Source organism: Melospiza melodia, chromosome 26 (assembly GCF_035770615.1).
Source record: "Melospiza melodia melodia isolate bMelMel2 chromosome 26, bMelMel2.pri, whole genome shotgun sequence".
In the NCBI taxonomy this organism is placed as follows: Eukaryota; Metazoa; Chordata; class Aves; order Passeriformes; family Passerellidae; genus Melospiza; species Melospiza melodia.
The window spans coordinates 8,184,922-8,209,803 of NC_086219.1; the positions used below are offsets into that span (position 1 = coordinate 8,184,922).

The 24,882-nt window shown below is 47.9% G+C and overlaps 2 protein-coding genes and 1 long non-coding RNA gene across 4 annotated transcripts; 1 reads left to right on the plus strand and 2 right to left on the minus strand.

Annotated features, from left to right (window-relative positions):
• Positions 1–922: 922 nt before the first annotated feature.
• On the minus strand, positions 923–11,775 carry PPIH (peptidylprolyl isomerase H). Of its 2 annotated transcripts, XM_063176748.1 has the most exons (10): positions 11,666–11,775; positions 11,253–11,317; positions 10,630–10,653; positions 10,082–10,126; positions 9,705–9,747; positions 8,141–8,233; positions 5,912–5,999; positions 4,632–4,672; positions 2,745–2,833; positions 923–1,155 (listed from the first exon to the last, which is right to left on the minus strand). In XM_063176748.1, exons 1-9 carry the CDS (start codon positions 11,729–11,731, stop codon positions 2,765–2,767), a joined length of 534 nt encoding a protein of 177 aa, XP_063032818.1. In that variant the 5' UTR covers positions 11,732–11,775; the 3' UTR covers positions 923–1,155; positions 2,745–2,764. The 2 variants fall into 2 exon arrangements, with proteins under 2 accessions (XP_063032818.1, XP_063032819.1); XM_063176749.1 differs by lacking the exon at positions 10,630–10,653.
• Positions 11,776–11,820: 45 nt separating this feature from the next.
• Positions 11,821–14,212, plus strand: LOC134429536 (uncharacterized). The gene is made up of 2 exons (XR_010030600.1): positions 11,821–12,804; positions 12,914–14,212. It is a non-coding gene; the product is annotated as an uncharacterized LOC134429536 (long non-coding RNA).
• Positions 14,213–14,436: 224 nt separating this feature from the next.
• On the minus strand, positions 14,437–20,661 carry HIPK4 (homeodomain interacting protein kinase 4). The gene is made up of 2 exons (XM_063176719.1): positions 19,298–20,661; positions 14,437–14,494 (listed from the first exon to the last, which is right to left on the minus strand). Exons 1-2 carry the CDS (start codon positions 20,659–20,661, stop codon positions 14,437–14,439), a joined length of 1,422 nt encoding a protein of 473 aa, XP_063032789.1.
• Positions 20,662–24,882: the final 4,221 nt, after the last annotated feature.

The following is a 24,882-nucleotide window of genomic DNA, read 5'->3' on the forward strand; positions in this document are numbered from 1 at the left end:
AGAGCACAGCACTCACGGTGGTGGAATCTGTGCTACACCAATTCCTCAGCACTCAGAAAGGCTGTACACACAAAGGTTCTGGAGATTCACAAGATGCCAAGAACCTTTCTGCCGGATTCCTCCCGCCTGATTTATGGCCGAAGATAGCCTTGGACAGCCCGTGCCTCAAAGGACGAGAAGAGGCTTCAGGTTTTTTCTCGATCTTCAGTATTTATTAGTTGTTTATCTAAAAGATTTTCTCTCAGCCCAACAGAGGTCTGCACAGCAGCCAGCCATGAGCACACTGAGAGCCCCCGGGGCGGTCACCTATCTTTATACTCAAAGTTACGTATACAATATTTATCATTTTTCCCCAATACCTTTTACCCTTATTGACCAGTGCACTTTTAGTAATAACCAATCCCAAAGTGCCAACATCACCACAGAAGATGGAGGCTAAGAAGAAGAAGAAGAAGAAGGACAGGACACGCCCCAATTCCTCCATCTTACTTCTTTAGACCCCCCTGTACAGAAATCCTAAACCCTGTGTTTCACACTAATTAACTTATCCCTTCACCATTCACCCCAGTGAAATCCTCCCATCCTCATACAGGTGTCGTCTCCCGTGCAGGATCAAAGTCCAGCCACCAGACACTGCTGGCAACATTCCAGGACTCCCGAGCCCCCCAAGGGTGGTCTCAGTCACTCTGCACCTCAGTCCTGAGGCGCTGAGATCCCACACCTTTCTGCCAGCCAGGCAGCTGTAGTTACCTGCCGAGTGAAAGAGCTGGTGCATCACAGCTCTGCCAAGCTCCTTTCACCCCTTCTTTCTCTCAATTCCACGCAGTAAATGTTCCTGACTGAACCAGCCAGGGATAATACATGTTGCTGAAGATGTTACAGCCTTCTCACCCAGAAAGGAATCCATTCCCACTAATGTTAATTGATGTGCACTGCACATGTTTAAACAATTCTTTATTTACATTTCAAAATGTAAAAAAAAAAACAAAAAGAAAAGGAAAAAAAAAGAAAAAAAAAGATGCCCATTATTAAATAATTTCAGGAGAACCTCAAGAGGATGGATCTGGCCTGTGCAGAAGTCTGGGGCAGTAGGTGAGCTGGCTGGAATTAGAATTGCACAGAGCCAGCACAGGTCTGATCACCAGTCAAGGAACACTGAAAGGAAGAAGAAACAGGTAAGTGTAAATGCTGGACAGCCATTCCCAACAGATCCTACAGCAGCCAGGCTGTGCAGTGACGCTGGGGCCACACAGTGATTTCAGTGCATGCCAGCTGCTACACACACCAGCTTTCATCATCCAGAGAACTCAGGAGCTCTCCTAAGTCTGCCTGCTAGGCAACCCATCTACTTCTGAAGTTAAAAGCAGCAGTGCCTGTTTCTCCCAGCTGATTTTCAAGGATCCTGACAAGTAGCTGATGTAGCTGTGTGACATCAGGCAATGCAAAAGCTGTTCTCATCTCCAGTCAGATGAGAGACAGGAGAGCACAGCAAGGCTGCAAGTAAGCAAGGTGGCACCAGCCTTGCACCTGTGAGTGAAAAGCTGCCAGGCTCAAGCTGGGCACTGGCCAGAGATTGGGTACTCCAAACCAAAATGATAAGAAAGTCTGGGACTGAGTACAGCCCTAAAGGGAACTCGACCCCTCAGCACAGCTCTGCAAGAAAAGGAACAGCCTTGCTAGCAGGCTTTTTTCAGAAGCCTGTAAATGCCACCAGAAGTACCAGGGGAATGGAAGAATGATTACATTCCCTGTTGTCACTTCAACAATTAGCAAGAGCTCCAAAGAGTTTGAAGTGCTGCAGGTCTCTAAGACTTTATTACAAAAGAAGGAACATTGTGGGCAATTCCAGTTGCCTTTAGATATCATTTAATGGAAGGTCAAAAACTGTGAGTATGTGCTTTTGTCCAAAATACCTCCTGAAATGTAGAAAAAAACCAGCAACCAAAAGGCTAATACAGCAGATTTTTGACAAGCTGAAGCCCAACACACTGAAATCTAGACAGATTTGTTTAAACACCTGTAGTTTTTACAGTAAATTGAGTAAACAAATGGAAACAGAATACTTACTGTATGTTAGCCTGAGACTATTGGTTTAACCAAAATGAAGCCTGAATAACAGTAAATAGTGGGAACATCTCTCTTCAGATAAAGACAGTGGTACTCTTTTCAAGTCATGGTAAGACTATGCAAAATGGTATTCCTTGGTCCTTCAGTAATGTTGGTCCCATAGCTATATTGAGCAAGGAGGCTTAAGTCCTCCCTTTCTCTTCTCCTTTTCTTGATCCCTGCCTGTCCCACCCATGGATAATCTGCTTTTTGTAGCTGTTGGAAAGTTCTCCAATATGCAGGTCAAAGTGAGGCTTCCCACCAGCTAGACTGCCTGGGTAATGCCAGAGGGATTACTGCTGTAATTCCCTTTCATCCACCTTCTACAATCGAAGCTTCAAGGCAGCCTAGCCCAATCCAAGAAAAAGCTCCCACAAACCCATCTTCTCCTCAACTACAGCTGCAAAATCTTATCCCTGCTGTGCTGCCTCTGGTGTTTGTGCAGCTTGGAGGGAAGCCAGTTCTGGGACTTCAGCTGACAAAAAACAAATGCTGTTAGAGAAGCACTTTCTTGGTCTTTCAACGAGCTGACACAGCTCTCTGCAGGTTCAAAGAAATGTGAAAATAAATCAAGAGAAAAGTAAGAAGCAGAGCAGCCCAGAGTTCATGGCACTGTGCCTGCGAAGATTGAGACTTACCACATTGCCTCTTCATCGCTTCACATTTCCCCACACTGAGAGATCACAACTGGCAACTTGGGTTTGTTATTGGGACCTGTAGGCACGTTCTGGGGACAAACAAATACAGAACATTAAAACTTATAAAAGCACAGCAAACTCAGGCAGTGACAGGTACTGGAAGATTGGCTAAGAGAGATCTCTGTAACACGAGGAACAGGGAATTCCAGACACAGCTCTGAGGAGCAGAAAAGCACCATTACACATTTGGCAACAGGCCCAGCCATAAGCTGGTGAATTCCCTCTGTAAGCAGAGGTTTGGAACACAGACCAGACGCTGGTCCTTTGAATTGAGGGGAGGAATAGAGTAAGAATTGGAGAGCCCCTCATGGACATACTTGAGGCTGCTCTGGCTTTGATACTAAAAGCAGCTGCCACAAGCAAAACAAACCTGTGCTCACACAGAAAGGAAAGAGACCGTGGCAAAGAAACCCTCATTCTGAACCTCCTGATGTGCTAGACTCAGCTGTTCCCTGAATCTCTAATTGTCTTTACTTTGGTCTCACTGTACCGATAGCCAAAGCAGGCTCACCACAGTGCTCCAGCAGATTATACCACGGTGCTACTCCTTCCGTGTAACCTTGTCTCAAAGCCCAACTGTCGGTTTCTCGGCTGTTTGGTGACCTGGAAAGGCCCGGGGTGGCCTTGGGCAGCCCGCGCTTCAAAGATGAGAAGAGACTTAGATCTTTTCTCAGTCTCGGTGTTTATTAATTGTTTATCTAAAAGATTTTCTCTCGGCCCGACAGAGTCTGCACAGCAGCCAGCCATGAGCACACTGAGAGCCCCCGGGGCGGTCACCTATCTTTATACTCAAAGTTACGTATACAATATTTATCATTTTTCCCCAATACCTTTTACCCTTATTAACCAGTGCACTTTTAGTAATAACCAATCCCAAAGTGCCAACATCACCACAGAAGATGGAGGCCAAGAAGAAGAAGAAGAAGGACAGGACACGCCCCAATTCCTCCATCTTACTTCTTTAGACCGCCCTGTACAGAAATCCTAAACCCTGTGTCTCACACTCTAACTAACTTATCCCTTCACCATTTACCCAGTGAAATCCTCCCATCCTCATACAGGTGTCGTCTCCCGTGCAGGATCAAAGTCCAGCCGCCAGACACTTCTGGCAACATTCCAGGACTCCCGAGCCCCCCAAGGGTGGTCTCGGTCACTCTGCACATCAGTCCTGAGGTGCTGAGATCCCACACCCAACAGCTCTGTGTTTTGCCCCATTTTCTAGATTAGAGACCCTTATGCACATTATCCCACACGTGTCATGGAGTCAATGCTGGCTGTCTCAGAGAACTTGCTGCTGTTTGTTAAATCTACTCATTATCCTGCCATGACACCCAGGCCTGATGTTGGCAGCAATCATCACCTGGACTGTATTTATCTTCAGCTCCGGGAAGCCTACCAGGAGATTAGCTTAAATTTTTCTTATGAAACATGATCATAGATCAGCAGAACTGATGATTTTGCATCCACTGAATAATCCCAGTCAATGGCAAAGAAGTGAGATGCTTTACGCTCTTGTCTGAGCTGCTGATGGAACAACTTTTTAATTCAGCCTCTGAACAAATGCAAAGCAAATAAAGCCAAGGGCACAATCCCCGCTCAAAGACTATCACAGTCACAAGATCCTAGCATTTTCAAAGCCAACTCATATGACAGCCTGTGCTTCAACAGATTTCCTGCTACATTATAATGATGACAACCAATAATGCCAGTTATCAACACTGGTATTCACTGGTATCCTGTAAACAGACAGCAGGACAACTCTACTTAATCATGTACATAACTTTCCAATGCAGACATTCACAAGGAAGTAGCCATATTCAAACTTACTTCAATTTTTCTCATGACCAACAGCCCATCGACAATTTTACCTAGAATGAGAAAATGTATCCACTTCAATATGGCTGATTTTTACCTTTGTTCCCCACCACTCCTCACAGGTACACAAATTTTTGTCCTTCCTGAAAAGCCCTGGGCAGTGTGTAGCTACTGGGCACTTCAGGATTTGTTACTGATCTCTAAACTCATAAAGGAAACAATCCCTCTTCAAACATTCTCCACATTCAGCACAGATTAAGTGCCTCTTCCCATCACAGGGGTAGTGTGTCTAGAAATCTGGGGGTTGAGACCACCAGCTTAAGACTGGTCTGGAACTCCTACAGCTCAACCAGCAGTAAATGCAAGTTAGCAGTTACGGTTTCACAGAATTACTGTCCAAAACTCTGGGGAAAGCTCAGCCCTCTCTGATAGTGGAGAAGAAAGGAATCCTTCTGCTCATCTTGATAGTGGAACCCTTGAAAAAGTTAAAGATAGAGTCTAAAATGTTAGGCTTTGTGCTTTCCCAGATCAACTGCACCTGCGTAAGCAGTATGATAAATTATATAATTGTTAGATGTGATGATTGTTTAGTAATTAAATGTAATTATTATATAACCATTAAGAATAGTGAGAAACTATGTTGGAAATTCAGAGAGGTGCTAAATTTATGTATACAATAGAACAATATAAGTTTAATAATTAACATGAAAGTTATGTAACGATAGAGTATAAAACATGATCATTTCGGATGTATGGTCGGAGTCAGATTTGGGTTGAATATACCCCGATTCCCAGAGCTCTTAATAAAAAGCACCGCATATAATTGCTCCGTGATTATGTGTTTTTGAACGCTAACAATCTGTGCCCTCAGCACATGCACAATGATTTGTGCCCAAATACAGTACACTGAACACTGATCTGGATAAAGGCTAACCTGTGAAAAAGGGATTCATTTCAACAGTGATCCAACAGGTAGCACAGATCCCTCAGACAGCACAAGAGAGGAGGGAAGAATGAGCAGTCGATACCCAGAGGTGGCTGGGCACTGAACAGGCACCCCAGGGAATGATTACAGTCCCAAGGCTGCCAGAGCTCCAGGAGAATTTTGACAGAGTTCTTAGGCACAGACTGGGATTTTTTGGGTGACCTATGCAGGGTCAGGAGTTGGTCTTGATGATCCCTCTGGATTCCTCCCAATTCAGAAGATTGTGATTCTCAGTATTTCTTTTAACAGCTTCCCTGCAGGGATGTCTGTGTGCTGCCACTCCAGGACTGTTGCTGCAGGTACTCACCGAACACAACATGCTTCCCATCCAACCAGTCACACTTGGAGCACGTGATGAAGAACTGGCAGCCGTTGGTACTCGGACCGCTGTTTGCCTGGGGGTTGAGAACAGCAAAATACAAGTATACTATTTCAGACTGAACAAAACTGAAGGCAGACACATAAAGAAGAGGTGTTGTGGGATCTCAGCACCGCAGGACTGATGTGCAGAGTGACCGAGACCACCCTTGGGGGCTCGGGAGTCCTGGAATGTTGCCAGAAGTGTCTGGTGGCTGCACTTTGATCCTGCACAGGAGACAACACCTGTATGAGGATGGGAGGATTTCACTGGGTGAATGGTGAAGGGATAAGTTAATTAGAGTGTAAGACACAGGGTTTAGGATTTCTGTACAGGGGGGTCTAAAGAAGTAAGATGGAGGAATTGGGGCGTGTCCTGTCCTTCTTCTTCTTCTTCTTCTTAGCCTCCATCTTCTGTGGTGATGTTGGCACTTTGGGATTGGTTATTACTAAAAGTGCACTGGTTAATAAGGGTAAAAGGTATTGGGGAAAAATGATAAATATTGTATACGTAATTTTGAGTATAAAGATAGGAGACCGCCCCGGGGGCTCTCAGTGTGCTCATGGCTGGCTTGCTGTGCAGACCTCTGTCGGGCCGAGAGAAAATCTTTTAGATAAACAATTAATAAACACCGAGACCGAGAAAAGATCTGAAGCCTCTTCTCGTCCTTTGAAGCGCGGGCTGCCCAAGGCCACCCCGGGCCTTTCCAGGCCACCTAAACAGCCGAGAAACTGACAAGGTGTTATTTAAGTATGTATTATTTTTAGCTTATTGCTAGACAAACCAAAGGAAACAACACATATCTGCAGGAGACCCTGTGCTGGGATGTAGCACGTCACCACACCCGGTCACACCAGAGCGCACAAGCGCCATGTCACTCACTATTCATTATGCTTCTACAAAGGCATGTTCAACACAAAACTGTGCCCAAGTCCAGGCTTTAGAGCAGACTCCTGAAAAAAGGCTGAACGTTTTGGTGACGAGTATTTATCGGCTGCAGCATTACCCTGAGGAAAACTGAACACCAGAAACCAGGGCAAGAAAAGAACCCAGCTGATTTGTGGTTTTTGTGAGGTTTCCTCAGAATACAAATAAAAAACTTTCAATGATCATGATGAGAAAAGTAACAACTGTATTGGCACAGGACTCACAGGAACCTTGGGATGCAGATGTGAAATTTTATTCACACCCAAGTACAAAACCCCAGAGCATTTGCACTCTGTTAAGAAAACATCTCTGGAACACTGAATGCCACTTGTCATATTGACAACCAGGAGCTACTAAAGCAAGTTTCTGTCCTGATGAGTGACCTGGTCAAGTTTTCCAGTTGCAGGACTGCAAAGGACAGGGTCATTTTGGCTTTCTAGTTAATGCTAGCCAGCTTCAAAAGAATCCAGCTGGGATCCACGGTTCCTGGGATCCCAGGTTTGACCCAGTATAATGACTTCAGAGCCATGCCACTTTAATACAAAACTGGCAATACTGGAGTGAATCCCTTCTCTCACACCACAGTACACTAGCTGCTTAGCTGTGCCGTGACATCTTTTTGGGCCATGTTTTCAACATGGATGAATAACTAACCCAAACTACTAAATGTCCTAAGCAAGTGGTTCTAAGGGCAGAGCAGCTGAAAGAGCTGAGGAAGAAGCAGTTGTGCATAGGAACACTGAAGCACTGACTCCATTTGCTTTCCATTCCAAAAGTCCGGGTATTGTTCCTACCAGACAACGTGCAATGGTTGCAGTTTCTCCTACTATGTTGAATAGGAAGGTCTGTTTTAAAAGATACCATGGTAACACTGCTGTGGCTTTGGAACTCCCAAATGTCTCTGCTTCATCCTTACCGAGGTCAGTGTTTGATAGCAGTATCAGGAAAGAAGGAAACACCACCAACTCACCACTGTATGAAAACTGCAAGAATTAAGCTCTTCTGAAAGCAATCAAGCTGAGCCTGTCCCAGCGCTCCAACAGGCAGCAAAGAAAGATGCTGCAGGAACAGGACTGTTGTGTTACTCAACATATTGACCTAAAAGTAGCTGCTTGACTAGCAGCTACAAAGCAGACCTTGTACCCAATGGCAGAGATTCTGCTGCCAAGCAAATACTATATACACTTAGGAAAAGGGCACAGAGAAAGTTCCAAAAGATTTTAGTCTGTAAGGTCATTATTTTATACTCACCATAGAAAGCAGGCCAGGAGCAGAATGTTTCAGCTTGAAGTTTTCGTCTGCAAAAGGACCTCTGTATATGCTGGCTACTCCAGTGCCGTCTCCCTGCACGACAGAGGCACCCTGTCAGCTACAGCATTTGTTCCTAGCAACTGCTACAGAACAATTCAAATTAAAAATTAATTTAAAATCTCTAAGCAAGAGGAAAGGGCAAAATGGACTTTGTATTGCCATTTACATACACCAGCAGTGAACACGTTCAGTGTTTCATTTCAGAACAAGAACAGGAACCAGTTTCTAACTACACAGTTCACTGTTCATCATTCATATACTGGCAGAAGCCCATGCAGATGGTGAGTTTAAGCCTCCCAGAGTGAAGTGGAGGCTACAGATTGCTTGGTACAGACCCATCAGGACTTGGAAGGGAAAAAGCAGGAGACACAGAAGTATGGGATGGTGTGACAAAGAAAGCAGAAGTGGATGCATGGCAAAAGTTGGCTTACAGTGGTTTTATATATTTCACCTTATTTTCTGGGACTTTATTGGAAATAGGAAAGCAATCTTTCTGTTCCACAAGGACAGTTTCTAAAATAAAGATCTTCTGTTTATGTTGTACTTTCTACTAAGTCCTTTTGCTCTACTTGCCCAGCCCTTGTTTGCTTCCCTCCTGCTCTCTGTAGTTTACTTAAACTTTTGGCTCTGAGAAAGAAACCTGCACCCTGTTTCAGGGGTCAGTGTGACTGTGCTTGCTCCCCAGGTGGCTTTGTAATAAATAGAACATATAAATTCCAAATTTATATTTGGAACAATGTGTAAAGCTTGTTGAGATGTAGTGGAAGTAATACAGTGCCCTGGGACATCTGAGCAGTGTGAAGATTAGCAACTACCACAGAGTCTGGTGTTGCTGAAACACCTGCTGTGTGGTCATTTCTCTAAGAGACTTTCATACCACCAAGTTTTACGTTAAAAAAGTTTTATTACTTCCCTCATATTTTGAAACACTTCCAAAAATAAAATCATTTTGCTGGATCCTAGAACAGTGAAGAGATCCTGTGGCCCATCAGCCTTACTCATATGTTCTGCTTATCCCCATGTCAGAGCACGACCACCATTGTGGGTGCAAAGACTTTTCTATTTTGAGAAAATTTCGTAACAAAAGGCTAGTTTTGATTTAAATGACCTCTTACATTACGCACTGGGTTTTGTACTTAGGGTTTATCAACAATGTGAATTGAAATTCACAGAGGTGTTTTGTCTGGAGGAGGTCCACAGAAGGGGGAAGGAAAACAGGGCAAACAAAATTTTTCAAGTTTTGAAAGCTTCCAGGGTTTTGGCAGGTTATTGCAGAGAGAAAATATTTTGGGAAGAATGTGTGTGTTCACCCAAGGCTCCAGATTTGTTTTCAAGTGGTTTATTGTCCGTTGCAGCAGGATGGCAGCAATGCTATGAGGATACCTCCAGTTACTACTGGATACCTCAAAAAAGAAAGAGAGCCCACACATCAGCACAGACCCTTGGAAACAGTAGCATGCTATACCACAGAGGAAAAGGACAAAAAGAGCACAGGAGTACATACATTGACGAAGTCACCTCCTTGGATCATGAAATCCTTTATTACCCTAAAGAAGTAAAACAACACTTAGTTAACAGTCTGTGAATGCTGCAGCCCAAAATCTACAACAAATATCAATTAATGGTTGGTACGAGGTTATTTAGGACTCGTTGCTTTGGAACAGGGACAGTGGTTACGTTACAGACGCCGTGGCACAGACCTGACGTGGCACACGAGAAGCAGGGGATTCCTCCCAGCACCCCCAGGTCCCCAAAGCCACACAATTACATTAGCCATGATCCACAGATGCCTCCAACACCACCAAATAGCTCATGGCACGTCACAAAACCCCGTATGTCTCAGGCTGCCATTCAGTGCCAAAACAAGAGTAGATGATTTACCTGTGGAATGTGCTTCCTTTATAACCTATAGGGACACCATCTTTCCTGCGGGGAAGTGAAAAGGAGAATTATTGCAACCTACTAGATATCCCAACACAAAATTGTCTCAGCAATTCAGAGTCCCACACGGTTGCTGTATACACTAGCAGCTGCCTTGAAATACAGCCAAGTACTGCAGCCTCTCAGCTGCTGCTGTTGGAGGCAAAAAAAACCCTCAAGTGGCCTCTGCACATGAAATGACTCTGTTTCCTGCAACACCCACACCATCACCTTCACAGGATCCCACTGCAATGTGCAGCATGAGCAGGTGGGCTTTGCAGATAGGGCTTTTTAGAGCCACCTGAGCACAAAAAGTCACATCAGAAAGAGAAACCTGCCATCTCTGTGAGTTTCCAGCCCCTCACAATTTCCTCAGAGCAGATTTCTCTTCCATTTTCTACTAGTACAACATGAAGAAGTTCAAAAGAAACCCTTTCTACCTCACCCAGCCCTGTTTCTCCAGTGGGACACTTAAAGGACACTTAAAGCGGGACGCTTAATCTACTTACCTGAATTCACCTGTACAAAACTGCCTGGCAAACAAAAAGAGAGCACAGTGTTAGGTGCATATGAACTCTGAGGGCTGCACCAACAGGTGCACAGGATTTTCCTTATTGCATCAGAGATGTTCCCAGAGGAACAGGAACAGGAAATGGTAACTCCTTCCCCCTGACATTTCAAAACATATTCTGTACTCTTTGTAGCGAGGAAGTCAGAGAGTTAACACCAAGGTTGTAAGAAACTGAATGTGGGGCAGGCACTGTGTTTGACAGAGACCAGGGTATGTCCATGCCTCCAATGGAAGCGGGATTTCACATGGTGCATCCCTCAGTTGATGGCAGGAGAACTGGGTGGCCAGGAGACCTCCAGCACGGCACAAGGCACTGCCTCGCATGGAGCAAATCAGGAGGCTTCACAGAAGAAGCAGAGGAGGACCCCTTCCAGCCAGACAGGGTCCCCTGAGAGACCAGGATGCCACACAGCATCTCTGAGAACAGAGAGACAGAAAGCAGGGGAAGCAGTTTGGGGTGGGTGTCAGCTAATCAGTTTGCCACAAAAAGCCATTCTTGCACCAGAAAGCCTTTGCAGTTCCAGTCCAGGCTGAGCTGCAGGAACGGTGGCTGCTTGTTACCTGAAGTTCTCTGCTGTTTTGGGTACAACATCTGCGAACAGCTCAATCTTCATGCGGCCGACCTCCTGAGGAGAGGAGGGCCAGGTGAGTCTTCCAGGTCCCCTCACACACAGACGCCCGCCGCCCGACCCCAGGCACTCCCACAACTCCGGTCACCTCATTCACCCCCATTCACCCCCAGCCCTGCAGGCTCCCCCTGACGCAGTCCTGCCCCTCTCCCCGGCCCGACGGGCCCGGTGACCGACAGGGCCGCACCCGGCTCCCGGTACCGCCCCTGCCAGCGCTTCCAGGCGCGGCCCCGCAAGCCCCACGCTGAACCCCGCCCGTGCTCTCTCATCCCCACAGCGCTCCGACATCCCCAGTTATCCCCACAGTCCCTCCCCGGGCCTCTCCCCGTCCTGGAGCACCCCCACCTGCCCGCCGATGGTTACATCGAAGAAAACCACGGGGTTGTTGGGATTCGCGGCCAGCGCCGACATTGCGAGCGCCGCTGCAGGAAGCGGAAATGGCGGCGGAAGTGGAAACGGCGACGAAAGGCGGGACGGGCGGGAGACGGACTGAGGTTGGCCGGGACGTGTGGGGTGTGTGCTGTGTGTCCGGACCGCGTCCGTGGTACCCGGGTGGCGTCCGGAGCTCCGTCCTGCTGCGGCAGCTCGGACTGCCCAGAGTAGACCGCTGCTCGGTTGGGAAGGCTTGCCCGTTCATCTCCCTGCCCCCGGGCCCGCGCCGGCTGAACATGAGCCCAGACGGGCAAGGAGGCCAATAGCACATGGGGTGTGTCAGCCACAGCGCGGCCAGCGGAACCAGGGCAGTCACCCCCCAGCTGTGGTGAGGCACCTCTGGTCCTGGGGCCAGTTCTTGGTGCTTCTCTACAAAAAAAGACATTGCGGGGCAGGAGTATGTCTGGAAAAGAGAATGGAACTGTGGAAGGGTCTGGAGCACAAGGAGCAGCTGAGGGAGCTGGGAGGACTCAGCCTGGAGAAAGGGAGGGTTGAGAGGACTTTCTTGCTTTCCACAACCCTGTGGCAGGAGGATGCAGTCGTGTGAAGGTCAGGCTCTGCTCCCAGGGAACAAAGGACAGGACAAGAGGCACTGGCTTCAAGTTGTTGCAGGGGAGGTTCAGGTTGGACGTCAGTAAGAATCTCTGTGGAAAGGCTCATCCAGCCCTGGCAGGACTGTCCAAAGTAGTGGTGGAGTCCCCATCCCTGAAAGGGTTTAAAAGCTGTGTAGATGTGGCACCTGGGGACGTAGTTTAGTGGTGGCCTTGGCAGTGGTGGGTGAGCAATTGGTTTTAATCCTCAGGGTCTTTTCCACTAATTCCACGATGGCAACAGTTAGATCTGTGCTTGTTTCCAAGGTTTGATCAGCTGAACACTGCCTTTGAGAGGTTTACAGGACATCCTTGAATGTCCTGACTTTGTCAATGTGCTTGAGCAGAAGTCATGCTTTCTGTGGCAGAAAGATGAGCAAGGTATGTAAACAAGTGCACTGCAACTTTTCTGCTTGGAAAGAGACCTTTCCGGGATGAGAATTCTGATTTGGAAATTGTTAGGTATGCATTTGTGGAAACCCAGGGCACTGGGAATATTTCCCTGTCTGCTCTGAAGTGCCCTGACCCCCCAGGAGAACACTGACTAAACTGGGCTTGTGTAAATTTCCAGATGCATGCTCTCTGAGAAGGGCCAGCTGTGAAAAGGGGCAAAATGGATGTCTGGGAGCATAAAGATGAGTCACTGCCTGGAAGGGACAGACATGACTGGAAAACAGTGATCTATTTTCCAAAGCCTTGTGCTGCTTCAGTCTTCTGCGCGTCATGTCAAGTGTGCCAGAAAGTGACAGGCTTGAAGCCGCAAGGAGACTGCAAGAAATCAAGGAGGTGGAGAAAGCCCACACACACTGAGGAGGGGCAGATCTTGAATAGAAGCCAGCTCGACATTCCATCTCCCAGGAAGTTCAGGGTGCCCTCACCGCCAGCTGGGACATGGCCATGGGAACCTGCTCAGCTGCTCCCACAGGGAGAGAAAGAGCCTCCTGATGGCAGAAGCTCGGGGGAGGATGGTGCAGGCATGGAGAAAGGGAACTTCTTCATTCATCCTCAAGAGAGGAGGAGTAATGTCGGTTTCTCGGCTGTTTAGGTGGCCTGGAAAGGCCCGGGGTGGCCTTGGACAGCCCGTGCTCCAAAGGACGAGAAGAAGCTTCAGATCTTTTCTCGGTCTCGGTGTTTATTAATTGTTTATCTAAAAGATTTTCTCTCGGCCCGACAGAGTCTGCACAGCAGCCAGCCTTGAGCACACTGAGAGCCCCTGGGGCGGTCACCTATCTTTATACTCGAAATTACATATACAATATTTATCAATTTTCCCCAATACCTTTTACCCTTATTAACCAGTGCACTTTTAGTAAGAACCAATCCCAAAGTGCCAACACCACCACAGAAGATGGAGGCCAAGAAGAAGAAGAAGAAGGACAGGACAGGACAGGACAGGACACACCCCAATTCCTCCATCTTACTTCTTTAGACCCCCCTGTACAGAAATCCCAAACCCTGTGTTTCACTCTAACTAACTTATCCCTTCACCATTTACCCCAGTGAAATCCTCCCATCCTCATACAGGTGTCGTCTCCCGTGCAGGATCAAAGTGCAGCCACCAGACACTTCTGGCAACATTCCAGGACTCCCGAGCCCCCCAAGGGTGGTCTCGGCCACTCTGCACATCAGTCCTGCGGTGCTGAGATCCCACAGAGTAAAAAGTAGCACCAGTTGCAACATTGCAACAGGAGCCTCACTCTTGGCCAATGATTTCAAGTGCATATAGCTTCTGTACAGACCTGTTCAGTACTGGTCACCAAGCTTCCCAGCATGACCTGCCAGTGACCATCAAAGGCTGCAGATATCTCAGAAAAAGGTTGACCATTAAACCTGACGTTTATGATTGAAACAATAAAACCATCAAACCAAACCTGGTCCCATATGGTTGCTTCTGATTGTTCTATAGAGAGTTTGACCGTGCAAGAAACAACAGGATTTTTAAAAAATTTGTTTAACTCAAGACTTCCTTTATGAACACTCCCTTGTTATGTAGAAAGGTGGGAGCTTTGTACAATGGTATTGAAAGAGCGTGCAGAGATCTCAGGGAAAAAGAACTCTCAGGAACAGTGTCTCCAGGGCTCCTGGGTGAGAGGCTCAGCTCCCCTCTGAGTGGCTCACGTTCTCCAGGTGCAGCACCCAGAGAGAGGTATCTCTGCAGGAGACAGGGAAACCCAGGGACTGCAAGCATGGACACTGACAGTTCCCACCAACAGGGCTGTTTGATTAAGCAGGTGAGCTTCCACTCTTTTTACTCCTTCTTTTGGTGAAGAAATTGGTTTCCTGGCAGACTTGGGCAGTGGAGTTTGATTAAAAAACACAACACTTCACCTTGAAGATGATTCTGCAGTGTCTCATACAAGCTGCAGTTCATATACCTTCTGTCCTATTTCTCAGCCATCCCAGAAATCACTTTCTGAGGCAAAACCAAGACAAACATTTAAGCATTTCTTATCACAGAAAGTATAAAGCACCCACTCTCAAGCCTACTGTGAAGCTCACTCCAAAATGAGGAATGATCTCCACTGCCAGTGCTTGGGACTGCTGTGCCCTCTAGCAGTTAAGTCCAATGAGAAAGGTTTTGGGAGTAGGGGATGTGAGCAGGAGCAGAGTCCAGATGAGCATCCAAGTGCAGGGATCTTTCTTGGCACTAGTCACATTCTGTGTAAAAGTCACTTCTTCAGCTGCCCCGGAGAAAGGGAAAGATACTTTACTGTAGAATTACCAACATAAATGATTTTATTATTTAGCTACATGTATTGCATCTGCATAAACCATTTCTTTGTGCCTTGTCCTCTTACCTTCTCAGGCACACATGACATCAAAAAACACCCTTGCACATCATGTAAAAATTGCACTACAAGCCAGGTTACTCTTCCCCATCATCTGTTCAACCAATAGTGTCTCTCTCCAGGGCCTGCACACTATGAGTGGCCTCAGTTTCCACTTTCCATCTTTTTCAGGTCCTCTGTCTTCTCCTGTCTCCCTGGGCTCTCCTCTCTGCTGGGCACTCTTCTCAGTCAGTCCCTGACCTCCCAATGCTTTTCACTGTAATTGTGCTGGCAGGTGTTACCTAAAAGCACTATCCCAGCTTGGTGATCTGCACATTTTCCTCTTCTCTTGCTGCTGTTTGATGCATTTTTTGGATCTTATGGGCCCTTGTGCCCTGGCTCCCTCCTGCTGTTAAACCCCGTTCATGCAAGAGAAATGACAGTCAGTGTCTCCTCCACGGTGCCTTACCTGTGTCTCTCTGATCTGGGACAGCTGGTGGGAACCATCACAGCACCTCCTGGTTTGTCTCTGGGTGTGGAACGTGGTTTCTCAAGGAGAAGAGGGAAACTTACAGTAATGCCTTGGCTATATCCTGTTGGTAGAGCTGATTGGAAGGCAGCTCTCCAGGCTGCTGGTGAGGCAAGTTGGCATCAAGTCCCAGGGCTGGTTTAGGGATGCTCTTGAGTATAAGTGACACATTGTCAGCTCCACAGCTTCGATGGGTAAGCCATGTCAGTGCTTCACCACCCTTGCAGGAAAGAATTTCTTCCCAGTGTCCCATCTAACCCTGCCAGATAACAGTATGATGCCATTCTCCCTTTTCCTGTCACACCACCTTGTCCCAAGTCCCTCCCCAGCTCTTCTGGAGCCCCTTTAGGCACTGGAAGGGGCCCCAAGGTCCCCCTAGAGACTTCTCTACTCTGGGCTGAACATCCCTGGCTCTTAGTCTGTCCCCAGAGCAGAGCTGCTCCAGCCCTCAGAGCAGTTCCATGGCCTCTGGACAGCAGGTTCACATCCTTCCTGTGCTGGAGAACCCAGAGCTGGAGGCAGCACTGCAGGTGGGGTTCTGTCTGAGCAAAGAAGAGGGGCAGAACCCCCTCTCACCTGCTGCCCATGCTGTGGGGATCAGCCCAGGACACAGTTTCTGGGCTGCCAGTGCACATGGCCAGCTCATGTCCAGCCTCTCACCAGCATCCCACATCTTTTTTTGACAGGGCTGCTTTCAATCTCTTTATTTCACGGCCTGTATTGGTACTGGGTGTTACCCTGACCTATGTGCAGCACCTGCACTTGGTCTTGTTCAATCTCATAAAGTTCCTATCAGCCCACTGATTGAGCCTGTCCAAGTCCCTCTGGGTGGCCCTGTTCTCTAGGTGTGTCACCCACACTGCTCAGCTCAGTGTCATCTGCTAATGTGCTGAGGGTGCACTTGATCCCACTATCTGTTTCACTGATGAGGATACTGAATAGCACAGGTGCCAGTACAGACCCCTGAGTGACACCCGTTGCCACAGATGTCCATCAGTACTCAGCCATCCATCATCCATCCATCCATCATCCATGCATCCATCCATCCATCCATCCATCCATCCATCCATCCATCCATCCATCCATCCATCCATCCATCATCCATCCATCCATCCATCCATCCATCCATCCATCCATCCATCCATCCATCCATCCATCCATCCATCCATCATCCATCCATCCATCCATCCATCCATCCATCCATCCATCCATCCATCCATCCATCCATCCATCCATCCATCCATCATCCATCCATCCCCCCAATGGAGAGAGGGAGGTGTTTGTTCATCCATCTATCCCCAGCCCCCACCCTCTCAAGAAGCCTTCTCCACCCAGTTTCCCCCATGACCCTGAAGGGGACAGGCGGGACGATGACCATCCCTGCTGCAAGAACAAGGGCAAAGTGACACCGTGCAGGGGAGCAGAGAGGGACAGGTGGGAATCCCCACCTCCAGCAGACATAGGATGGGGATGAAGATGATGATGGATACCATTCTGGAGCAGAACAACCCCTACACGTGTGACAGCATAGGGGAGTTTGCGGGGAGATGAACCCCCAAAATTGACCCCCACCAAGTACAACGGCGTGACTGGGAGCTGAGGAGCTGGGATAGAAGTGTGTGTGGGTACTCAGAACTCAGCTTGGGAGGATTCCAGACCCCATTTGGATATCCCAGGAGTGCTGGGGGAGCCTCTGTCCTATTGGGGGGGTTCTGGGGGTCTTGGCCTCTTTTAGGGGGCCTCACGTGTTGTGGAGGGGTCCCATGGGTGGTGGGGGGAGGTCTGCCCCTTGCTGTATTTGAGGGTGCTGTGTGGGGATATTGTTGGAGGGTGTCCTGAATGCCTGTGTCGCCTCCACTCTGGATTTTGGTTGGGGTCAGCGCTTCTGGGTGAGTCACCACCAGCTGCTGCTGACAGTGCCTTTGGTGAGGTTCTTGGGTTGTTTTGTCCTTCCCCAAAAATCTCCTTGCAGCCATATCTGACTGGTCTTGGCACTTTGTGCAGCCAGCAATCTCGGTCTGGCGGTGAAGCTCAGGGTGAGTGGAGCTGTTGCTGCCCATACCGTGCCACCAGCACCACCCAAGAGCAGCCACAGGCAGTTTGTAGGCAGGCAGGGCCAAGTGCTGGGAGAGCCTCTGCGGGCTCCATTCAAGGCCAAGGAATATTCTGAATATTCTGCTGAGGAACCACTGGGTCTGGCTGTGCTGACTCTGGCTTCCCACTCCAGTTTGGGGAATGTCACGGGGTGAGTAGAAGCCTTAGACAAGCCTTGCCAGTTTAAATTTAAGAAATTACTCTGGCCCACAAGTTCTAAGGATAGCACATTAGATCTATTTATAAATGAGTTATTTATTAAACAGAAGGCCATAACATGAAAGATATTAATCAGAATTACTTACTACTCAGTATAAAATTAAAGGAGTTACTAGTAGATTATATAGAACAGTGCACAATATTAAGGTATCTATATTAAAGCTAGTAAAAGAAATAGTACTGATTAGGAGTCAAATGTAATTTGCTATCGAGATGATGATTACGTACACAGAGTTCTTTTACTCAGCCTCCAGGGGAGTAATTGGAAAGCAGGCATCCCAGATATGGAGAGAAACTACACACATTTCCAGAAAAATGTGCAGATTTTTGCTTTGTGAAAGTAGCTTTTATAGTTTGTGAAGTGTCTGTCAGTCAGAAATGCAGCTTATCTTGCTAAATTTCACTTCAACAGTAAGGTGTTTATTGGCAGTTGGGAGATGCTAGACTAATGTTAACCCCATGGCACCAAAATAATTCATACAAGACAACTTGCCCTGTTTGAGCTATCTGACAAGTTAACAAGCTACAGATAAGTTTTGTGAGATGTGAGATGCCCTGCTACAGGAGAAAAAGCAGAAACCCCAAGTTTTCTGGAGTTCATGTTGTTGTTGAGCCTGAGGATGGGGGTTCCCCCTGCTGCAATGGTGAAAAGTGACAGGCTCTGCCAGCCCCAGGTGAGAAGCTGGGATACCCCTCAAGTCTTGGCAGTACCAAACTCCCCTGGCAAATAATCAGTTGAAATTCTCATTTTTTGGCGAAACTATTTATTGGGGAATCAATGTGAGAAACATAGCCGGTAGCACCTGGCACAGTATGTTCTACTGCAGCCCTGACTGTGGTCTCCAGCAGCAAGGCGCTGGGTTTTGGTGGTTGGGGTGCTTGAGGGTGAGGAAGAAGAAGGTCTCTTGCAAGCTCTGGACTGCTGGAGTGTATGCAAGGGTTGCTGTGGGGTCTCAGTGGTGCTGGGAGTGCCACTGGCTCTGTGGTAGGAAGAGCATGCTGAGGACTGCAGGGGCATCCCAGCCCAGCCTCTGGAGCCCATTCTCCAAATCCCTGGAGGCTTGGGGTTGCGCCACATCACCAGAGCTCTCTGTGGTGGGGAACAGGGCAGAAAGCATGGGGACAGGGTGAGTGTCACCTCCTTTTCTGTGGGAACCTCAGGCACCCGGGGACATGTGGCACCAGGAAACCCAAGTATGTAAGGGACCCCAAGCACCCTTTGTCGCAGACTCCCCATGCCCAGGAGCCCCCTCCCTGTACCTTGGCACAGGATGAGCTGTAACATCTTCCAGGCAGGTTCTGTTCCATGATGCCACCAACTGGGCTGCCATACCAGTGGCTGTACCGTTTCATTTTGCTGGGAGACCATGGCACAGCCAAGTGACCCTTGGTGGGCTCCATCTGGGGACACTGGTGATGCTGACAGTATTGGCTTCCACAGTGGACGAGACTGGGGGCTTGACAGATGTCCTGCTGACATTTGTCACCAGTGTCCCCAGCTGGCTCAGCCAGGCTGAGCCCATCCATCTGAGCAGTGGCTTTCTGGATGCCTCCCTGGCTGGCAGGGATGAAGGCACCTTTCTCTGTGCCTGGGAAGATCTTGATTATGCTGGAATCCTTACAGGATGCCCTTAGGTCTTCCTGACTGAGCTGGTAGTACTGGGTGGCCTTAAAGCTGGGCTTCACCTCCTTCATGGAGATGAAGGGATGATGAAGGGCAGCACTGGGTGTGATTCGCTCATGCGAGTCCCAAGTGAGCATCCTCTTGACCAGCTCCACCATCCTGTACAGATCACAGTGCTTGGCTAGCTCCTCCTGATCAGGATCAGGCCTCGGGCAGACATTCACCACTGCCAACTGATCCAGTGAGGAAAAAATATGCTCCCTCCTCTCCATCGGCTTTGCCATCACCTTCCCTGGCGGTTTGAGCTGCCAGGTGCCAGTGGAACATGGCGCACGTTGGAAGAAGGACTGTGTCTTTTGGGCAGCACAGAGCAGCTCACCCCGGGGTAGCCCCAAGGTAGAGCAGATGTAGCATACCTGGTCATATTCATCATTGCCAGGGTAGAGTGGCCAACCCAAGTGAAGCTCGGCCATCACACAGCCCAAAGACCAGATGTCCACCTTCTCGCAGAAGGGCAACCCCAGCAAGATCTCTGGTGCCCGGTAGAAGCGAGTTTGGATATAGGGCTCCTGGACATGGCAGACCTCAGGGAGGAGGATAGCCGAACCAAAGTCAACAAGCTTGATGCGGAATGGATAGCGTGCATGGTCCACTAGCATGATGTTCTCTGGCTTAAGGTCAGCATGGATGATGGAGAGCTCCTTCAGCTTCACCAGTGCCACCAGCACCTGGGCTGTGATGGTTCGGATGTGTCGGACTGGCAGTGGTGAGAAGTTGTTTTGCTTTTGGAAGTCAAAGAGGTTTTGCTGCAGCAGCTCGAAGACCAGGTAGGTCCAGACCGTGTCACTGAAGGACTCGAGGAAATGAATGATGTGAGAGTCCTTTGTGTCCCCCTCCCGCAAAGCCTGCAGCAGCCTCAGTTCATTCTTCACTATTTGGCCATCGTGATCACAGTTCTTCAGGATCTTGATAGCCACCATCTCCCCAGTGCTCCTGCACTGCCCCTGGATCACCTGTCCAAAAGTCCCCTTCCCCACCATGGCCATTATATCATAGCACTCGGCACCTACCACTAGTGTCACCATGGTGGGATGGCTCTTCGCCAGGGGCTCAGGATCCTCCAGCTCTGCATCCAGTGGGGACTGGAGACACCCAACTGTGCCAACGCAGCCTCACAACACTGTAGGTTCCAACATCACCACGACAACACATGATGTCACAACAGAAGCAACCTGGGTGGAGGAACCCCCTCAAAGCAACACTGCCCCGCCCGAATCCAGCTCTGTTGTCCCCAAATTCATCTTCAAACCCAATAACACATTCCTGGTCCCCCCAGAAAGGATCCCAGCCCCCCGAAAACTAATTTTCAACCCCCTAACCCCTTTCCCTGGTCCCAAAATCCATCCAAGTCCTCCATGACCCATACACAGTCTCCCCAAACCAATTTCTAGTCATCTAAACACAGTCCCTTGTTCCCCAAAACCCATTAAAGCCCCCCAAGATCTATCCCAATCTATCCCCCAATTCCCCGAAACCCATCCAAGGCCCCCAAAATCTCTCCTAGTCTCCCAAACCCAACTGAGCACCCCATGATACATCCCCAAACTCCAGATCTCCAGCCCAACACAACACACCCTAGGCCCCCCAAACCCAGCCCTAGCCCCCTGAAATCCACTTCTGCTTCCCCAAAACATAGCCTAACTCTGCCCACCCGCCCCCGCTTATTGCCAGCCCCAAGAAAACCTGTCTCTGGCTTCCCAACTCCGTGCCCAGACTGCACAGACATTCTCATTACTTTTTTGGGCGTTAACATTTATTTCAGCCAAGCCAAGTGCAAGGAGCCATTAAACACCTCCCCTGCTTGAAAGTATACACAAAATCTTTGAACACCCACCAAAAAAGATGGTTTTAGGGGAGTAAATGAGTTAAAGATGGTTTGGGGCAGTGATGCTCCACTACTCCATCAACATTTTAAGGGATTGCCAAAGGTTCCCATGCTTGGTGGGGGGTTCATTGCTCACCAAAGAGTTGGGAGCTCAGTGCCAGCTTATGCAGCTGAAACTTAAGAGTTCCCTCACCCCTGAGTTTCCCCAGACTGAAACATGGGGTGACTTCCATCATCACTGGCTGCAGGTTGAATTGGGGGCCCCTGGGGAAGAGCTCAACATTCGGCAACAGCCTCTTCTTCCCCTTGTGCTAGGTGAGGGGGGGCTCTGGTGGGGACCTTCCCAGAGGAGAAACCCATGCTGGGCACCTACTGCCAACACTGGACTTTGCCCTCTGCAGCCCTGTTGAAATGGGGCTGGAAGTTCTCCACCTGTTTGGTTTCTCCTCTCACCTTCAGTTTTACCACTGCTGCTTTCTTCATACTGCCCATCCTCATCCTCCCCTCACCTTCCAACCCACTCCTAACTGAAACTATACCAAATTTTTGCAATTTGATTCTCAATCAGCATCCCAGAGTTGTATCCTTCCTGGTGGTCTTCTTCATTGTTCCATCCATCCTCAGTGGTGCAAATTCAATACTGGCAGCTGCAACACATGCTGGTGGGTTTTGGTATCCTCTGCCTGGCTGGATCCTCTGGTTTTTGCACTGAGACAGTGCAACCCACAGTGGAGACAGTGAACCACTGGGTCAATGGCTGCACTCACTCATCTCCCATTATTTCCCTGGTTTTCAGTTTGAACTGGATTGTGCCAGGAGACTGTGACTTCTTCGTTCCTGCTGTAGCAATGATTAAGCTCCCAGGTTTTTCCCTATGTCTCATTATTTTGGGGTCCTGTTATGATCTGGTTTAAACCCAGAAGAGCAAAGAAAACTAAGTCTCTGTGTATAAAATGGAAAGAATTTGAAGGTTCAAAATATACTCAAAAATGAGATTAAAACCAAATGGGGTTAGATGTTGGTGCCAAAAAATCTATATATTTTATTTAATAGTAGAAGAGGAAAGGAAGGAAGGAAGTGGCAGAAGGAAGGAAGTGGCAGAAGGAACTGTGCCACACCGCAATGAAAAGTATGGAATCCAGTGCATTAACATACATACATACATACATACATTTTGGGCAGGTGGGAATTCCCATGTGCCTCCCTTGCAGGAGGTCACTGTCCCTTGCAACATTGTGAATTTGTTGCATCATCTGCAGTGTTCTGGTGCAGGGTCTGGGGACCCCTTGGGGGTGCCTTTGATGGACCATGGCACTCCTTGTGCTATGGATAAGCTTTGCCTGGGACAAAGGGCCCCTGCATCTTGGGGTCCTAGTAGAGGATGGGTGATAACTGCCTCAAACCAGAGGAATTTTCATCACACACCTAAAGCCTTTTTCCCCCCACCCTTTGGTGTGAGGACCTGTGGGAACCTGGCAGCTGATCGCCCTGGGGCTTTGGTCTCCACTCTGAAGGTGTTAAGCTTGACCCCCGTGTGAATGTGTCGCTGTAGAGCGCGACACAGTACAGTAATACACAGCTCCATCAGAAGGGCGAAAGAAAGATTTTATTAAACCAACGTAACTTTTAGAGTTCCTCCAGATATTGACACCTCTCTAACACATATACAGTGCCCATTGGTCATAAAAGAGAAACAAAGTTCTCAGTAGACACCCAGAGAGCCACGTCACTCTTGAGCCAGCGAGAGTCCGTATCTCCCAACTTTCTCTCCTTCTCTGGTCTCTGTGGTAACAACCTTGGTGTTCCTTCAGGAGAGATATAGGGCTTCTCCTTATCTTCAGGAGGCCCTGCTGGCTCCTAGGGACAACACAGAATGTCTTTCCAACAATTCCCCCTTTTTGTATTTGACCAGCAAATACAACTGCTAAGGACTTCTGCAGGGCCCTTGCAAAAATCCAAGCAGATAGAGGATCCATTCTTCATTCACTTACAGATAACCAACTTCTACCAACTCCACAACACACACCCTCCCAATCGTAAGGTTCATATACAAACAAAACACATAAAGACAGATATTCAAATACCGTTACAGACCTCGCAATTTCCAGATAGCACATTTGTAGCAGAATGACACTTTCACCTCCAATCAAATAACTTTCTCCCACATAGAGTCAGAGACCAAGTCATTTGCCTAGTCACCACTCAGAACTAAGTAGCATCCACTTAACCTTGCAACTGGTTGCTGCTGTCATAATGGGCAACCAACCTAGCTGCTCAAAGTGTGAACTTCAGCTACTAGTTCAGCCCCTATGCAAAAGCAACACTTCTCCCTTAGGTACATCAAATTCCCCTATTTTGGGACCATCGGTGCTCTGCAAAAGGAGATGGTACAAGGCACACTTTTCAGTACTACCAACCTCTCTAAGAGAATTCAAGAAAAGGAAGCAAAAGTGATGTCCGCTAACTTGACTTTTGGAATTTTGATGTCAGCCTATAACTACTCTTACTCTGTCTTGAATTAACATCTTTACCACACAGTCCTTGAGGGTCTATGCTTCCATCTACCTAATAACCAATACAATTACCTATTCATTTTGTTCCCACTGTGGAACCATTCATCCTTTCCTTTTCTTGTGCTCCAAATAAGGTTTGACACAACGGGCAGAGACCGTCGAGGGCCATTTTCTGTTAAAATGCATGCATATCCTTTTCCCCGTGTTACTAATTCTACTGGGCCAGTCCATTTTCCTGTAATTAAATCTTTTACCCAAACCTTAATAGCATTCTTAAAGTTTGGATGTTTTGAATTCAAAGACAAAAAATGGTAGAATATAGGAGAGACTTGTAAGTCAGGTAAAGGACACAAAAAGTTTAAGACATAAATGGCTTTGTCTAATCTCACTTGAGGCCATTCCTTCTGCATTCCCCCTTTTTGTTTTTGCACCTGGCGCTTCAACACACCATGAGCACGCTCAATAATTGCTTGGCCTGTCAAAGCATGAGGGATACCAGTGGAATGACCAACACCCCAAGCATGAAAAAACACTTGCAATTTCTTTGAAACATACACCGGGCCGTTATCTGTCTTTACATGTGATGGAACACCTAAGATGGAAAAGGTGTGGCAAAAATGACTAATAACATCCCGAGATGTTTCACCTGCCAACGCTGAGGCAACCACGGTGTGAGAAAAGGTGTCAATTGTGACATGAACATACTTTAAACGGCCAAATTCAGGCATTTTTGTAACATCTGTTTGCCATTCTTGCAGAGGGAGTAAGCCTCTAGGATTAGTGCCGTAATATTGTGAGACATGAGACATATGACAATCAGGGCAAGAAGAAATAATTGACTTTGCTTCACTGTGTGATAATATAAATTGCTGCCATAGTGCCTGAGCACCCTGATGAAAAAATTGGTG

What these genes read in the sequence shown, in the direction of transcription:
- PPIH (XM_063176748.1), bottom strand. Translation starts at nt 11,731, where the DNA reads ATGTCGGCGCTGGCCGCGAATCCCAACAACCCCGTGGTTTTCTTCGAT. An exon ending in AAAGGAAGCACATTCCACAG is followed by an intron (nt 9,748 to 10,081) that starts GTAAATCATCTA and finishes TTACTTCTTTAG; the next exon opens with GGTAATAAAGGATTTCATGA. An exon ending in CTCCTGGCCTGCTTTCTATG is followed by an intron (nt 6,000 to 8,140) that starts GTGAGTATAAAA and finishes CTCAACCCCCAG; the next exon opens with GCAAACAGCGGTCCGAGTAC.
- HIPK4 (XM_063176719.1), bottom strand. Translation starts at nt 20,661, where the DNA reads ATGGTGACACTAGTGGTAGGTGCCGAGTGCTATGATATAATGGCCATG. An exon ending in TCTCCCAGCAAAATGAAACG is followed by an intron (nt 14,495 to 19,297) that starts GTACAGCCACTG and finishes TGTCTCCTGCAG; the next exon opens with AGATACCTCTCTCTGGGTGC.